General features: G+C 46.6%; 1 protein-coding gene across 1 annotated transcript in view; it reads left to right on the top strand.

Moving 5' to 3' along the window:
• Positions 1-17,475, top strand: part of EZR (ezrin) — a 49,274-nt gene that overhangs the window by 17,051 nt on the left and 14,748 nt on the right. The window contains exons 3-7 of the mRNA XM_025866406.2: positions 6,628-6,711; positions 11,931-12,026; positions 12,917-13,191; positions 13,817-13,900; positions 14,795-14,941. Of these exons, the coding sequence (XP_025722191.1) occupies positions 6,628-6,711; positions 11,931-12,026; positions 12,917-13,191; positions 13,817-13,900; positions 14,795-14,941 (686 nt within the window). The remainder of the gene's footprint in view (positions 1-6,627; positions 6,712-11,930; positions 12,027-12,916; positions 13,192-13,816; positions 13,901-14,794; positions 14,942-17,475) is intronic.

Genomic DNA, 17,475 nt, shown 5'->3' with positions numbered 1-17,475 from the left:
TTATCCAAATATTTGAAAGCTGTTGGAAGTTGCTGAAATGGCACCTTTGGAAGAGAGCTGGAATGTTGGAAAACAGCCTTGACATTTTTAAGTGATTATGAAAGGTCAGGCTGTCAATGTAATCTTGGTGGTGCTTGGATAGTTCTACTCAGACTAATTTTTGAGTAAATGCAGGTGTGATAGTATTGGGACTAATCTGTTATCAATGAATCCACTGCCTGAAATTCAGACATTTCAAAGGCAATCATTTGTATTTCCCTTTCTATCTTAAATGCTTTTCCTACTTCTTAAGTACTAAGAAAATCACTGTAAACTTTCTTTCCCCCTGCAGCGTTCTGGCCACACAAAAAAGAGCTGATTGCCTTGTCTGAGGAGACAGACCCACTTGCTTTCCTATAAAGTTTGTGGAGGAATTGGTCTTTTGAATGTTTCTTGTCTTGGTCTTTAGTATGGTATAAGTTAATTCTGTAAAACTTGTGATTAGAGTAATCTTAAACCAAGTTCATTTAAAGTATCTCAGAAGGAAATGGGCACTTCCCCAAGGAAAAATTACAGGACTAGATTTATTTACCAAAACAAGGGAAAGAACTGGGAGGTAATTTGGCAGCCCAAAACTCAGTAGTCACACATGGGTTAGAAGTAAAACACAGTATTTCATTGTCAGCCCTTTTTCATATCTCTGAGACTCTTAGAAGGCATTTTAGATACTATTTTGATAAACTGGGAAGGCGCACCTGGGTGGCTCAGTCGTTAAGCGTCTGCCTTCAGCTCAGGTCATGATCCCAGGGTCCTGGGATCGAGCCCCGCATTGGGCTCCTTGCTCAGCGGGAAGCCTGCTTCTCCCTCTCCCACTCCCCCTGCTTGTGTTCCCTCTGTGTGTGTGTGTGTGTGTGTGTGTGTCTCTGTCAAATAAAACCTTAAGAAAAAATTAAACTGGGAAGATTCAGAAACCATGTTTTCTCTACTGGTCCTTTGGGATAGTCCGTGGAAGAAACTTCTGTGGGTAGAAGGGTCCCAGGGAATCCTGACTAGGACGACGTCCTGGGATTTTGTGACAAAGACATTAACACAGCAAAAACACTCAAAAGTCTTTCTGTTAAAGAAAAAGGAAACAACCAACCTTAACTTATGTGACCTCAAAATAGCCCCTTTGTATCACTTCTTTGTCCCTCTCCCTGTGAAGGTCAGATGATGTTCCAGAGAACAGCACAGCCACTGACTTGGATGGTGTCAGAAGCCATTCAGATAATTTTTAAGTCCTAGAATGTTACATTTGGGAGATCCCTTAGAGATCAAACGTTTCCAGTTACAGTACTTAATTCTACAAATGAGGGCAAGTGGCTTTCTGCAAGATACAGACCACTGGGCAGGGGCTGGCTGGGATGCCTAGAGAGGTGGGTCCTCTGGCCGCCTACCTGCTGTCAGTCCTGTGCTCATGATTGCTCAGTTGTTTGGGGGAGTAAGCAAAGAGGACAGTAGATTTATAAAAGTATAAGTTGTTGCTGAGTTTACTTAAAAAAACAGATTGTGGTTTAACAACTTTACATTCTCTTATTGGAAAGAGAGATGTCTGTTGCATTGGAGCAGTAAAACCTGTACTACTCTGTGTCCAGCCAGAGTTGCGTTTTCTCTCCTGGAAATGTGAAAACAGGTGTGAGCTTGTCTTTCCCCATGAAGACTATCTCCTGGACAGCTTGTAATAGTATCACAGTTAGCTATTTTTCTCATGAGTCTTTGCAGTCCATCCACACCTTCCCTAAGACGGAGTCGTAGACCTCCCTGTCCTCATGGCTCCAGCTTTAATTGCACCCCCACACCTCCCCTTGTGCTGTTGGACTCTAGACCTAGCATTTCAGCGGCAGAAGGGCCTCAGGACTTCTAGTCCAAACCCTTGGTTTGCAGTTGAGGGGGGTGAGGCCCAGTGGGAGGAAGTCCTCAGGCTGCAGCGCTAGCTCTCAAACCCAGGCCCTCTGGCTGCATTCTCTTGCCTCTGGTTCAGTGATCCCTCAGTTGAGCTGGTCCTCACTTGCATGGCTTTAAAAAATACAGATTCTTGGGCTAAGGCCCAGAACCTCAGGTATTTGAAAGGCTGCTCTGGGGCCCATTTGGAAACAACTATGGTGAATAGGAGCTATTCGATGCCCATCTCTGTTTGCTCTGACTCCCTTTGTCGCAGGGCCCCCCTGGTGCCCCGGGCACCTGGTAGGTATTTGGTCCTTGTAGAGTGAGTGAGCCCCAAAGGCATGCCAGTGCCCACTAACTGGGGCGGGCTGGGAACAGTGAAATGAAGCTATTATGGTTCATTGGCTTGCAATGTCACAGTCTTGAGCTGAGCTAACTCGTAAGAACAGCAGAGAGAATTTTTTAAAGAGTAGATTATTAAGCAGAGGGAGGACAGAGACAACATGACGGTTAGGTTTTCATTAACTTCATTAACTAAGGCATAGATAGGTTTCTGTGTTAAATTCCCTATCAAATAACCTATGCATTCTCTAGAGGTGTGGTGCATGTACTTGTTCAGTACTGTTCAGTATTCATGGTCATGGAAAAAAAACATGCATAGCATTTTGCTTAGATTTAAGAATTTTTACTGGCCGTTTTTGTACTTATTTTAGAAATAAAACTTAAGTTCATTCCGATTTTTGTTTTTAAAACCTTTCAGGCACCTGGGTGGCTCAGTCGTTAGGCGTCTGCCTTTGGCTCAGGTCATGATCCCGGGGTCCTGGGACCGAGCCCCACATGGGGCTCCCTGCTCCGCGGGAAGTCTGCTTCTCCCTCTCCCCCTGCTTGTGTTCCCTCTCTCGCTGAAGATACAGACCAGCAGCATATACTGATATTCTAGCAATCAAAAAACCCTCCTGTCTTACTGAAATGAAAACACATCCTCTACTAAGCTAGTTCACTGGGACAAAAAGAAGAAAGATTTTTCTGCTAAATATGGCCAATTTGGAAAATAGAAATTATACTCATTAGAACCTCATTTCCCTGCATGGCTTCAGGCATCTTCATTAACGTGTTGTGACTTGGGTCTAAGACAAGTCCTCTTATTCTAAAATTCTGACATAGTATATAGCAGGAGGAAGACCTCATTATTTTTAATCTGTGGAGTTTAAAAACCTGTTGTTAACTCCATTCTCTAACCTATTTATGAATTCCCATTACACATAGTGGGATACAGTTAGGTCTGGTTCCTTTTATGTTCTAACGTTTTAGGACTTTCGGTATGGCTTTATCTTTTTTAGCTTCAGTTGGGGTAGCATGTGGAGGAGACCTCAATTAAAGTACCATTTACAGTCAGCCACACTGGTGTGTGCACGCCCGTGTGCACACATATGTGGTGGACGTACATGAGCAAAACTAAACTTTAATCACCATCATCATCCCCAAACAAAGAACGTTTAAAAGGTTTTCAGCGTTTTGTCAGGCCTAAGAGAAACACTGCCTTTTGGGGTTCGATTTTCAGTGACTAACTGCATATTCTATATACACACCCGTACCACATGTTACTGTGGGATCTTGTTGCCTTCAGCAAATAGTTGCCTTTGATAAGAAGTGTGATCTGGGGGTAATTGCCAAGACAATAAAAATTGCAAAACACGCATTCTTTCTCCCATCCTTTGCACACGGTTTGGGTGTGTGTGTGGGGGGGGGGTAGGTTTTAAGCCTGTGGACCTCTGGTTTCTTGGTAGGACCATTCTCACATTTCCCATGCTGGACCATACAAGCCTACTTTATTTCTGTGGCCCCGTTGCAGATATGAGCGTCAGCTCCCATCCAAGTTCTAAAAACAGTTGCTTACCGTGAAAACTCAAGACAAAGATAATGAAAGTGGGGGGAGGCGCCTGAGCAGCTTAGTTAAGTGTCCGACTCTTTATTTCAGCTCAAATCTTTGCTCTGGGCATGGAGCCTGCTTAAGATCCTCCCTCTGCCCCTCCCCACCGTTTGCTCACTTGAGCTTTCGAACACACCCTCTCTCTGTCTCAAAAAAGGAGAGTTGGGATTTAGATAGGTTTCCCTAATTGCTAAAATCTGATGTCTTTTAAAGCCCCTGGATAAGTGGACCAAAATATGTATATAAATGGTCCTGTCATCTGAGTAAATGCTTAAAAATTGATACAAGTTTATGCTGTATTTCATTATTAAAGATCCATAAAATTGATAATCTTAACAGGGTTTATAAACATGGAACTCTTTAACCTGCTTCTGATGAAGGCAGTGCCCTGCTGTGGTCCTTAGTCTGGGTAGCAACCTCCCTTCTCCTCAGAGCATGTGGAAATGGTAGGGGGCACTTTTAGATTCCCCCGGTGACTGCGGACACCTGTGTTTAGTAGGCGGGCTCAGGGATGCACTTGAGATAGTCTTGCAGAAGGAACACCTGCGCCCAGAGTGCCGGTCATGCCCCCTGTGGGAAACCTAGTAAGGGTAGTGACCAGTCCAAGAACGTGCACACCCGTGACTCAGAGCAGCTCAGCTGCAGGCCTCCAGCCTGCCGTCTCTCGCGGGTTGTTCAAGTTCATGAGTTCTCTCATTTCAGCAGATTGTAGAGCTATATATTGATAAAATTAACTTGACTTTAATTTTAGGGGCATTTTTGAAAATAAAAATTGTGATATGTCCCCAAATCAGATCTGGGAATTACAGGGCCAAGGGACCAAACAATGGAGAAAAACCTGTGTCCTGTTGTTGTCCCAGTTTTGTTTGTTATTGCAGTGCCAGAAAAACTCAACCTGATCGTTAGGCTTGCCATCTTTGTTTGAGGTAATATACCAGGCTTCATGATAGCCTGTGGGTGTTGGAGCTCACAGAAAGAATTCTCTGGGAAGACCAGACCAGCTAGAACTGGGCAGGATGGCCATGTTGGAGCAGTGGATAGCAGATTAGGTCTTGTGGTGGCAGATGTAGTTTATAGAGGTTACGCAGACCTTTTCATCATATACTTAGTTTACTCTTTACAGACTACTGGCTTGTTACATCCATCCTCTTATTTGCTTTTTCAAAGAGTTGTGTTAGCTTTGAGTCAAATGTGAAACTGATTCAAACCTTAGAATGGTTTTTTCTATATTCCTGTTAATCAGTTTGCAATCAGTTACTCAGCAAAGCGTATCAAAGACCCTGTATTTGTAAGCGCCCCCCAACCTTAGTTTTGGGTGTGATGTGTCGCTGTGGGCTTATGAGTGTGTAATTGGAGCTGCATTTGTCCCCTGGAATATTTGACTTTGGAGCTGATTTTTCATTTCTGATATGTGCATTTGGAACCATAATTGAGAAAGCTGTTTATCTTTTATGTTTCATAACAGCCATTTTGTGATTTTTTTTAAAAAAAATAAATTATTGCCAGCATGGAAAAAAAAGAAACTTAGGTTTTTATATTTTAATACAATTGAAGAATTTAAAATATGCCTAATCTTTTTGTAAACTTGAGATTAGAGGGGAGACTTTTCTTGAAATCCTGGAAAATTATACCTCACTTCTCTTTACTGTCAGCCCGAGAACCTTTAAAAGACAGTGGGTTTGTGTCAAAGTATCTCTTAGTTACCAGTCTTGAGGGTTAGAAGAAAAAATCCATGAAGATGGATTTTGTTCCTAAAGTAAGAACTAGTGTGGGCGCTGAATGTGTGTCTCGCGCCGGCTGGACACTTGAACCTCTGTCAGCTAAGTCTTAGTCCTATTACTGTGTTCCCGTGGTATTTACATCTGAGGCAGGAAGAATTTAGGGTACATGTCTATCCAGCTTCTTACATATTTCACTTTAAAAATGGTGAAAAGCAAACATTTCTTAATCTTAACCACCATGGTTATGGCGTTTTCCTTTGGGACAGTGATGTTAAGTAGATTTGTCTGCTTTTCATATGGCTAGTAAATTTGAGTTTTCTCAAGTGATAAATTTTGAAAACTACCTTGAAGTGAATTTTTCTAAACAAACTCGATGGGAATTAGAGACCTCTTTAAGGCCCCTCTTGACCCCCACTTCAGTTCCTTGTGACCTGACCATCCCATGATGCGTCCATCCCCGCATTTTACTTCCGTCCTCTGCCTAGAGGCTCTCACAGGTTTGCAGTGAGGGGGATGTGTACCATTTTGCTTTTCATGTCTTTCATTCTTCATAATTGGCATTTTAAATTACTATAGGATATGCTCTTTGATGGGTCTTTAGTCATCTGACCATTTTCTCTTTTCACTATTTAGTTTCCAGTGTTTCTAAACAGGCTGGTATGTTGTTCCTTCTCTCCTTTCACTTACTGTGTTGGTCTGAATTCTTGAGGAGGCTCACCACCCCACTGGTGCCTTCCTTGGCTGTCGTGAGGGTCAATACAGGCTGGTACATGGAAAAATACGTTAATGGTTATCAAAGTATTTTGTAGGAAAACAGCCTAGACTGAAGTGTGAATGTGCTTTATTAAAGCAAAGAGGGCATACCTTTGAGTCCAAACTGTGCAGTGCTGAGACTCAGCAGCTGTCTGCCATTGGCTTCTGTGTGTGTGCACGTGTGTGTTGTGACAGCACGAGAATGGGTGGAATTTACTCTTGCCATGTTGCTAAGTAGCTTTGAGTTTTTGCGGAAGGCTCAGATTATTATGAGAAAGGAAACACTCAGTTAAGTATAATGCATTTTGTTCTGTTTTTTAGATCAATGTCCGAGTTACCACCATGGATGCGGAGCTGGAGTTCGCCATCCAGCCAAATACAACAGGAAAACAGCTTTTTGATCAGGTTGGTCTCTGTGAGCTTAGGAGAGAGAACTCCCATTTAGGAAAAAAGTTTTTTCAAATCTGAATAATTTTGCTGAGTGTGTTGGTTTGCTGCTTCTCTTTGTAGAGGAGTACATTTTCCCCTCCTTCCAGGGGGTTCACACTGTTGTAAAAACTCTGCAGGAGTAGAGTGTTCACAGCCGTGTGAGAGGAAATTTAGGGAATGCTCTGAAGTCTTTATCAGCACAGTGCTACATCCAAAAGCTCTGGCTCCCATCCCTCACCCCTAGGGGTCTTCATGGTCACTGCAGCCATCTCCTGCCATCTGGTCAGCAGGTCATGGTGCGGTGAGGGCCAGACACTGCCTGAGAGCCCAGCTGGAACTGGGCAGGCCATAGGTTCCATGTCCAACTGCAGCATCCATGAACTCACTCAGGTGTCAGCAGATGCTCTTCCTTGAGCTGAGCTGGGCAATAGAGCACATCTACATTCCTGAATATTTCTTGCTGAGGCCTGAAGGTGAATGCAGAGTTTTGATAATCATGAGCCACCAAGAAAGCTGTGATAACTCTTCATTTAGAACAAGATCTGCCTCTCTGAACTGAGTAAATTCTGCTCTGGGGCCAAGGATCCAAGAGAGCAGCAGGAGCAGACATGAATTTACAAGTCCCTTGAGCTATAGCCTGCCTCCCTGAGAGGTCCCACTGATCGGAGAGGTGATGGTCTGTACCCTAGCACCAAACCCAGAAATGGGAGTGGGTGCTAATGGGAAATGTGGGAGATAGAATTCCAGCAAATTTTAAAAGGTATTGGTGATTCCCTGCCATGCTTGATGATCCCTCTTTCTCTTATCTGCCAAAGTGCACACCTAGTAGGTTAACCACCCCCCCCCCCCCCACCCCCCGTGTGCTGGGCCAGCTCTGTTCAGCAGCCCCAGGGGCCAGCACTGGTGCTGGTGTGTCCCCGCTGGGCCTCCTGCGATAGGCGGGGACACCTTCTCAGCTCTCCTTGTGCCGCTGTGGTGAGGTCATCCCTGGCTCTGCCTTACCCTCTAAGGATAAAGGCATCTACTGCTCTGGGTGAGGCTGGACTTGGGGCAAAAATCTAAAGGTTTCTCTGGAAAGATAATCCAGAAGTAAGTTAAATGGAGCCAGCTGAGTGCCATGTGGGTCAGTGGTTAGAACAGGGATGGGTAGGAGGCCCTCGGTCACCCGAGTTCTTGTCTGTAAATGAGAGCTGGGCTGTCCTCAAGCAATTTTTAGAGCAGAGTTGGAAACTCTAGGTTAGGTGGATTATAGAGTTTTGATGTCTCAGCCGTTTAGCTGCCCTTGCCTTCATCTGCCTTGTTCCATTCACGTGTTGCTTCTCAGAAATTGTGAAGAAGCCATCAGAAGAGTCTGTGGTACTTCCGCAAGGTAGAACGGCCACTGTCTCTTAGAAGATCCTTGTCTGCTCCTTGGGGTCCTTTGGAAGAGGGGAGGGAGTGGAGAGAGCAGGCGAGGCCTGCCCTGTTCCTTCAAATACTCCCCTCGGATGGTTCAGTTCTACAGACATTTTTAACTGCACACTCTTGTGCTAGGCACAGAGCTGCATACTGCACAAGATTATCTCTGCTTCTTGATCCAGGGTGCCATATTGATAGAACTCTACATTTTCCTAAAGGCTGAATAATTAAATCTAGTTTGGTGTTCGGATTGGTTTTAAGCCAGGTATTTTTCTAAGATATCTGCTTACCAGTAGCATGGAGCTGTGGATTAATAGGTGTACAAAAAGTGGACCCTGAACTCAGTCAGTAGATAGGGGTTATTTAAAAAGTGCTAACCACATAAATCCAGTCAACATGCCAAGATTTGATAAGCCCTGTATCTAAATTATTCCAAAGCTCATTAGTCCCATCAACGATCCTATTCAGGCACCTGTTACTATTCCCCACCCCAGAAAGTCAAGCCCCCTGTTTCCGTGTACTAAACAAAAAGCAGGGCCACATCCCACTTTGACCTCTTTGGTTCCCAAGTCGTGTTTCCTGCCTGAATCTCCGCCAACCTCCCAAGACAGGTAATGAGATTCCACCACTGATCAGTTACTGGAAAGGGAAGTAGTGGGAGACAGAAAGATCCTGAACTCCACCTTCAGCCATGAGACCTGGATCACAAAGCTCTCTGACAGAGTTCACATTTAATTTCTTTACAGTTTGGTGTACCTGTCCTGAAAAGACCACATAATCTGAGAACGCTAAGGCTAGAGCAGACCTGAGAAATGGCTGGCTGTATGTCATAAGTGAGGACATCAAGGCCCAGAGAGAGAAGAGAATTGCCCAAGGTTCTATAGCTTGCCAGGGCTGGGGCAGGGGTTGGCTCCACAGTGTCCCACCCTACTTATACTTGTCTTTTTGAAGATCCATTTGTTGATCCTTCCACATCCTTCCAAGGTAGCACATGACACAGAGAACATCCCACCTTCCTGTGTGTGGGTGGTCAGGACAGTTACTCAGTGGATGCCCTGGGTGCTTTCTGGGGCTCCTTCCCCACACCCCAACCAGGCCAGGCATGTTTTCTTCTTAATGTCTTCAGAGTCTGTGTCCTTTTCTCTGTTGCTCACCTGATGACCTTCTAGGTCTGTGAAGGTTGTTCATGGGCCAAACTACTAGTCACTAGAATATGGTCCTTAAATGGAATGGGTTGAAAGAGACTAGAGGTGAGTTAGTCAGAACCCTTCTCTCCCAACCCATGAGTTACTTCAGTCTCTTCTGCAAAAACTGGCCCAGCTCCACCCCAGGGCTCTTGCTTTATCTGCGCCTAGATACTAGTCCAGGGATCTGACGGAGGGCCTAAGCAGTGCCTTCCCGCTGCCAAAATTCCTGAGGTGGCAAGAAGGGTGTGACTCAGTGTGCCCATTGTTGCCATCATCAAAGCATATGTTCCAGCTGTCACTTCGGATTGAGCCAAGTAGACCTGTCCCGGCTTTTTCCTTTCCAAAACTGCCACTTAAAACACTGCCGAGGCAGAGGTAAAGGAAAGACTCCACACCTGTTCACATTGTGCGTTAATGATGTGTATCAGCTTTGGGGTAAACTAAGGACATTGGAGGGAATGGTGAGGTGCGTTTTTGCAGGAATATTGGATTTCCCCATAAGGAGGACTTAGGCGTTGATTTTTAGATGGACTGAATGAAAGCAGGTTAATTCAATTGTGCCATTTTGAGGAAGACACAGGAATAGAAGGTTTTGAAACACACTGCAGACAGTTATCTTCCAGTGTCATGGAAGATGCCATGGAGACATTTGGCAGATGGGGACGCCCAGGGACAGGCTTTTCACTGAGTGAGTGAGAGCCCTGGGTTATGTCCATGGCGTGGTTCCAGGGTCTGTGACCTGTTTCGTCAAGGGGCCTGGCCACATCATAGCAGAGGTAAAGAGCCATCTGTGCTGTGGCCATGGAAACCAGCAAGGGTCTGACTGGGATGGGGAGGGGAGTCCGGCAGACAGGAAATCATTTCAGACTGGTTAGGACCCAGGCTAAGGCTGAGTTCGGTGGATGGAGTACAGGACTAGATTGCTTATGAATGTGGGGCTTTCCTATACAATTCTGAAACAACCCAAGAGGAAGGCAAGGCAGGTTTCATATCCAAATGTTGAGATGGAGGTTTACAGGGAGAAATTAGCAGGATTGGGTACAGAAAACCTGGTCTTCATATCAGCTACCCTAACAAGACCTAGGCAGGGTTCACAAGAGACTTGGGAGTTAGCACAGAACAGTCCAAGTTCTTCCACATCATCCCATGATGGAGCCTGCCTCCCGCTCTTTGGGGGAGTGAGGGAGCCGATGAACGGGTCCCTCTTTGGTGTATGTTGAACAGGCTCCTGGAGTTCCAGCAAGCATCTGGTCCCCCAGTGGATGAGAAAACAGGCTCAGAGCAGGAGTTTATTTGGAATTTCAGATTTTATTTTAAGCAAGTGCTCCAGATATCTGATTGGTCATTTCTCATGTGTTCAGACCTCTTTCCTTTTAAATGTGTTAGAAGCCATATATTTGAAGAATGGTAACCTCCTTATAAAGGCTTAGCATTGCATGTCATGGGATTTAAACTATGCAGCAAAGCATTGGGACTCCGTTGTGATGATGTCTAACAAGTGTCCCCAGCAGGTTGCTTTTCTAAGACACAGGAATAACCAGTGGGACTCTGTCTGTAATGGACCACAGGAGACTTTCTCTAGTACTGTGGAGAATTTTATTATTTATTTTTTTTAAAGATTTATTCATTTAGTTGAGAGAGAGAGTGAGCGTGTGTGCACACGACTACACGAGCAGGGGGAGAGGTCCCCAACCAACTGAGCCACCCAGGTGCCTCTGAGGAGAATTTTTTTTTTTTTTTAAGATTTTATTTATTTGACAGAGGCGCAGCGAGAGAAGGAACACAAGCAGGGGGAGTGGGAGAGGGAGAAGCAGGCTTCCCGTGGAGCAGGGAGCTCGATGTGGGGCTCGATTCCCAGGACCCTGGGACCATGACCTGAGCCAAAGGCAGACGCTCAACAGCTGAGCCACCCAGGCGCCCCTCTGAGGAGAATTTTAAAATACAAAATTCTTGCTATGACCTTGGGTTGAATTCTGCTTTCCTATATCAGAATTTCAAATTTCTGGAGGTTGGGAGAATGCTAGTCACCCCTTGGCATGTGTGAAGCATAACTCCCCTATCTCCCCGCTTTCCCTGGAAGCTTGCCGCCATCTGTTGCCCACCTTTCCAGGGACTGCTGTTTCTCTCTTCCTAGTTAAGCAGAGGCCTGGGCCAACTGACTGGGAAGCAGGGACAGGCAACCAGAGGAGACCCAAGTGTTGCTTTGCTTCACTTAGTGACTTTCAACCCATTTTTCACGTGGGCACACCTGAAAGGAGACATTCACTCCTGGGATGCACACTTTCCCTGGTGTCCCCTGGGGGTCCCTGATTGTGTACTTACTCTAACTCAGCTGGTTGTCTTTACTCGGGAAAGCTAGTGGAGAATGGAGAAGTAGGGGTGCAAATGTATAAGATCTTAAGATTTTCTGAGATTTAAAGTTAATCCTGAATCTGCTCAAGTGTATGTTAAAAATAAATTGTTCACAGTTTTGGGGGAATAGCCTCTGTTAGTAAGTGGTTGGGATTCCTGTTGGGATGGTATAGGAGAGGCGTGCTTGGTGTGACTGGGTGGCCAGCACCTCGCTCTCCTGGCTGCTTCAGTCCCCGCCCCGCTGTCTCTCTCACACAGGTGGTTAAGACCATTGGCCTTCGGGAAGTGTGGTACTTTGGCCTCCAGTACGTGGATAATAAAGGATTTCCTACCTGGTTGAAACTTGATAAAAAGGTAAGTCAGAGTTAACTATTTACAGGCTGTTGTTTGATTGTTGGTCTGCTCTGTTAACTTTGAAACTGGATTGTTTTTTGTTCTTGTTATTTGTGTAAAAGTTTTTACAGACAAAAAAAGGTTGCAGGTTTCCAGTAAATGGGGGATATTGGTTGGAAATTAGATCCTGGCATTTCTTTTTCCTGCTCACTCACTGGGGCATATGATGGTTAATTGCTTAGCTTTTAGTTGACCTTAGTTTCTTTTTCCCCAATGAAATTGTTAATCTTATAAACCATGAATCATTCACTGTTTTGTAAGAACCTGTTATTGCTTTGTTTGAACCTGTGTTAGATTATCTTCCAGCTCCAAAGACTGAATAATTCCATTAACAACTGTAAAGAAAAGCAATAAGTTTAAATGTGTTTTCTCCACACAATTTGAAAATGTCCCTTTTCCCAAACCTGTGCCGCCTTCCCATATTACTATAGTAAGTCTGGGGGCCATTACGGAAGGGAGGGGAGGGAACATGAGTAGTCTTTAAATGGAAGTTCCAGGGTCCCCCAGCTTGACTGGCCACAGGGGCAGATGTCAGGTTCACAGGTCCCTAAGCAGGCTGCTTCTAAATTTGAGTTCTCTGGAATTGGGAGCACCTCCCCAGAAGTTAGCAGCCGGCGCTAGTGGCATGGCGGGTCACCAGCTGGCTGCTGCTGGACTTCAGCTAAGTGTGGGAGGGCAATAGGACTTCAGCTGGCCTTTTCTCATCTTATGTCTAAAAGGTGACTTTTGAGTAAATGTCACCTTCTGAACACTGGCCTGCAGGACCCCTTTGAGCCAGTAGTGAGGAACTGGTTCGGGGAGGCCGGTCTTGGCGTCCAGGCTTGCAGGCGGCATTTGGTTTTGTCATGCAGGTGTCGGCACAGGAGGTCAGAAAGGAGAATCCTCTGCAGTTCAAGTTCCGGGCCAAGTTCTACCCTGAAGATGTGTCTGAGGAGCTCATCCAGGACATCACGCAAAAGCTTTTCTTCCTCCAAGTGAAGGAGGGAATTCTCAGCGATGAGATTTACTGCCCTCCTGAGACAGCGGTGCTCCTGGGCTCCTATGCAGTGCAGGCCAAGTTTGGAGACTATAACAAAGAAACGCACAAGTCTGGGTACCTCAGCTCTGAGCGGCTGATCCCCCAAAGGTGAGCAAGGGACGGCCAGGCCTGGACAAGAGCAGTGCTTGCATCCCTGAAGGGCGTAAGTGGTGTGTGTGAGCAGCAGCAGTCAGCAAGCGTGAGGATGCGTGGTCCTTGAGGCTGGGACGAGCACTTCCTGCGCTGTGTGCTTACCAGCATGAACTGTGGCCTCCAGGAGGCACTGACCTACGAGAGCCTTCCCCTCGGGCACTGACCTGCCTCTATGGTCCATGATAACCGCAGCAGGAAGGGGTGCCGCTCTTCACAGGAAGAGCAGCTGTGTTACTGTATACATAATCACACTTCTTAGCTTCCCCTCGTGCATAGAGATTTGGCCCTGTTAAATCTGTTTTTATTCACTAATGGTCATATAAGTTACCCCTTTTGGAAGAAGAGTCCCCTTAAAACATAAAATACCATTTTAAAATTTTTCCAGCAAGACTGGACATGTCTCATTCTAAGTCTTCTAAGTTGTTAATTGTCCAAAATGCTGCGTATTAGGAAGTAGAAACACCGTGGTGGTTTTATTTGGAAGAAAACTCAAGGTTTGCAGGTGGGTGGGGGCCCGCTGCTTACCTCTCGTGGTCCTTTGTGGTGACCCTCCTGTGCCGCCTTCTTCTTTGCAATCCAGAGTCATGGACCAGCACAAGCTCACCAGGGACCAGTGGGAGGACCGGATCCAGGTGTGGCACGCTGAGCACCGCGGGATGCTCAAGTGAGTGCGGAATGGCTCCTGCCTCTCCAGCAGGTTGCCTTGGCATTGACCCCAGATAGGGTGCTCAGGCTGGTTAGCTCTCGGAGCCGCTGCCCTGGGCTTCAGCCCGAGCAGGCAGAGCGGTGAAAGGTAACAGATGCTCCGGAGGTCTCTCTTAAATAAAGCCAGGTGTTCATGTCTGGGGTTAAGAAGCAGTTTAGGTTCAGCCTCAGGCCCTAAAGCCTTCTCCTTTGTTTTAGAGGAGAGAAGGTCTTGTGTCTAAAACACTTTGTTTAGTCAAGAGGGCAGGAGCATTGTTCACAATGGGAAAAAATGGATCCCAAGTGAGAAACACTTACATGAAAGAAGCACAAAGGGGGCATGAAGGAGGAACGTGATGTGACATGTGGCTGTTAGGGGTAAGAAATGGCCAGATGCTCTGTTGCCGCAGAATCCTCACCTGGGGCATTAGCAGCAATTCTGTGCATTCCCCCAACCTCAGAAGTTCATTTATAGTTTGGGCCTCACAGATGTTGCGTCCTTCGGCTCTTAGCTGTCCTGAGCGTCTTTTGTGGAGGGAAAGAGCTCAAGGCTTAAGTGGTGGCTGCTCTTGACGCAGACAGTGGGAGTCCCTGCAGCAGCATGTGGGCAAGAGAAAGACTGCCTGCCAGGACAGTCTAAAAGGAAAACCTCCTGTGTCCAGAGAAAGAAACCAGCACGAGTCAGTTCAGTTCTTTCAGAAGGTCTAGAGTACATCAGTGGTCCGCGTCCAACAGCTCAGGGCCCAGGTGTGAATGGCCAACAGACGGACAGCGCCAAACCCACAGCTGTCAGCCCACCGTGCCAGAGCTGTGGTTTTACAGTTCCGGATACCACACGCACAAATGACCATTTCCTTGTTTGTTCCCCCGCTAGGGACAGTGCCATGTTGGAGTATCTGAAGATTGCTCAGGACCTGGAAATGTATGGAATCAACTATTTTGAGATAAAAAATAAGAAAGGAACAGACCTTTGGCTTGGAGTTGATGCCCTCGGACTGAATATTTATGAGAAAGACGATAAGTGAGTTGAACTTTATAATTTCAGTTGGTGGGGGATTGGGGTTGGAAACAAAGGAGACATTGGCGACCATGCATGTGGTTTCTTTTGAGGTATTTTCTCTGGTGGCTTACCGGACCAGCGTGTGCATCTTCAAGGGCTTTTCAGCTGTGATGTGGCCACATTTTGTCAGAGGTTGGCTCGAGTTGTGCGCTTTTTGTCATCTGTCACCATAGCTTGTCCACCAGCTCAGTTCCATGCGCTGACCCATGACCCCACAGACTGGAGCTGCAGGAGGACCTCCCCTGCTCTCCGACGGAGGCCCTGCCACCAGCTGCCTAGGCATCAGCACATCCACAGATACCACCCAGGCAGCCCTCGCCGTGCTGGTGGTTTAAAGGTTGTGCTAATCCAACCAAGAATAGTTACAGTGCCTGTATCAGAGATCTTCAGGTTCTGTAAACAGTGGCTTATGTACAGTTTAGCTAAATCCTTTGAACCTGTGAGAGGTATCTGATGGCCACATGTTAGCTCTATGTGTGTGTTGAGTAAGGTCTGCAAGAGCAGTAGAGAGCAAGCCAGGCCTTGCTGGCTGCTTTTGCCCGTCCCTGTGCTCACAAACACTGCAAATGTGCCTGTTTGTGCCTTTGAGTGATGGCTCTCCCACATTTCCTCCTGTTGCCCCTCCTCTCCACTGTTAGTGCTCCCCAAAAACCGTCTCTCTGGCCTTCATGGGGGGTGTGCCACTGCTTAGAACAGGCGACATCGCACGAAGACTCTGCCTTCAATCTCAGCCATGTGTCTTCTTGCCAGAACCGGGGTACAGATAGCTTTCGCTTGGGTGGGACAGGGACCTGTCTCCGGACTTCCTAGACCCTCCACTTGGGCCCAGAATTGGATGGAGGAGAATCATCTTTGCTGGAAAGCATGGTTCCAGTCAGGAAAGACCCCAGTCAGTCATAGGAACTCTGAGAACCTAGTAGTGAATTATCGAGGACTCTCGGTTTGCTGCCTCCCCATGTGTGCTGGACCCAGTGTCGTAGAGAAACATGAACAGTCTGGGAGGCTCAGGTAAACCTGTCCCTGGTCCTTCTGGAGGCCCCACAGTTGGAGGACAGTGGCTGGTCAAGGCAGTGCCCTCATGGGAATAGATGTGGGAGACTGCCTCTGTCTCTGAACTCATTTCTTGAATGACCCGATTCTGTAACGTAGCTGTGGCCAGGGCTGTCTAAACAGGTTTTTCCAGCAGCAGGAAACAGCCATAGGCAGGAACTTGCTGATGTCAGCTTGTAATTACCTCCAGCCCACGTAAATGTCAATTTTTTCCAAGTGAGAATTTGAGTAGTGTGGTTCATTCAGTCTCTTCCTGCTGTCTTCCCACTCCCCCAATTTACCAGTGAAACTGGTAGTTCTCTCAAAGGGGTCTTCTCCCCCAAGAAAACACTGGGGCATAGGGCAGTCCTCACTTCCTCCCTGCCCCTGAAGGCATCCTTCTTTTCAGTTAGGAAGAAAGACTTAACCAGATATTCAATCAGTAGGCCTTTGAAGCAAATATTGACAACCTGGTCACCAGTGTAAGCAGGAGGCTGACTCAAGTCTAAGGAGTGCTGGGACGGCTCTGAGCTGTGTAAGCGTCGGCTCACTACCCTCGGTGGTACAGCTAACAGTGGACAACTGGGCGTTCATGGAGTGTTGTTCAAGTGAGAAATCGGATCTATTGAGTGTGTGAGTGCGGCGATAAGAGACTTAGTGCACCTGCAAATAAACAAATATACCTTTATCCTATTTTAGAATTAAACATATCCTGGTTGGGAAATGTCTCTTGAGGTCCCTTTTCACTGTATACGTAACCACTGAGTGGGAGCATGTGGGACTGAAAGCATTTGTCTTTTTCTTTCTGTAAACCCGTAGGTGAGGAAGGAACTTGGAGGGGGAGGAAATAGGCAGACCCCTTCCCTGAAAGGTGTCAGCTTGGAAACAGAGAACATTGAGATTAGCTGTGTTATGTGATCCTACCTGGCATCATCAGACAAAAAAAACCAACAAAGACAAAACGATGAGAGGAACGTGCCCTTGCCCCCGAGTTCTTCAGTACTGTGAGAGCACTTCTTCCCTCCTAGGGCTCACCTCTCCTACACTCCTGAGTCCCGCAGTCTTCCTGGGCCTCCCAGAGGCAGGAGTCTGGGTGGTAGACTCGGGCTCCAGCAGGTAACTCAGTGGGCCCTTTAAGGGGGAGGATGCTGGAGAAGACTGCAGACAAGCTGGGACCGAAATAAGGGCCAGTCTCTTTTTCCCTTAAATTTCTCAGGAGTGAGTTGTAAATCACCTCCTCTGATTTATATTTCTGTCTTACTGGCTTCACTGTGTATGTAATGAGCCAGTCACTATGGCGGTTGTCACCGTGCGCTCTTGTCATTACCGCGCGCTCTGTCGTCACAGTATGCTCTGTCATCACTGCGTGCTCTGTTGTCACAGTACACTCTCGTCACCACGCACTCTGTCGTCACCACGCACTCTTATCGTCACAGTACACTCTGTCGTCACCGCGCGCTCTGTCG

The sequence above is a fragment of the Callorhinus ursinus genome, unplaced genomic scaffold (genome assembly GCF_003265705.2).
Source record: "Callorhinus ursinus isolate GAN/ISIS: 27379988/994484 unplaced genomic scaffold, GSC_fseal_2.0 scaffold6, whole genome shotgun sequence".
Taxonomy (NCBI): domain Eukaryota; kingdom Metazoa; phylum Chordata; class Mammalia; order Carnivora; family Otariidae; genus Callorhinus; species Callorhinus ursinus.
Note: the sequence above shows the minus strand (reverse complement) of the source record. Positions and strands in the feature narration are given on the sequence as shown.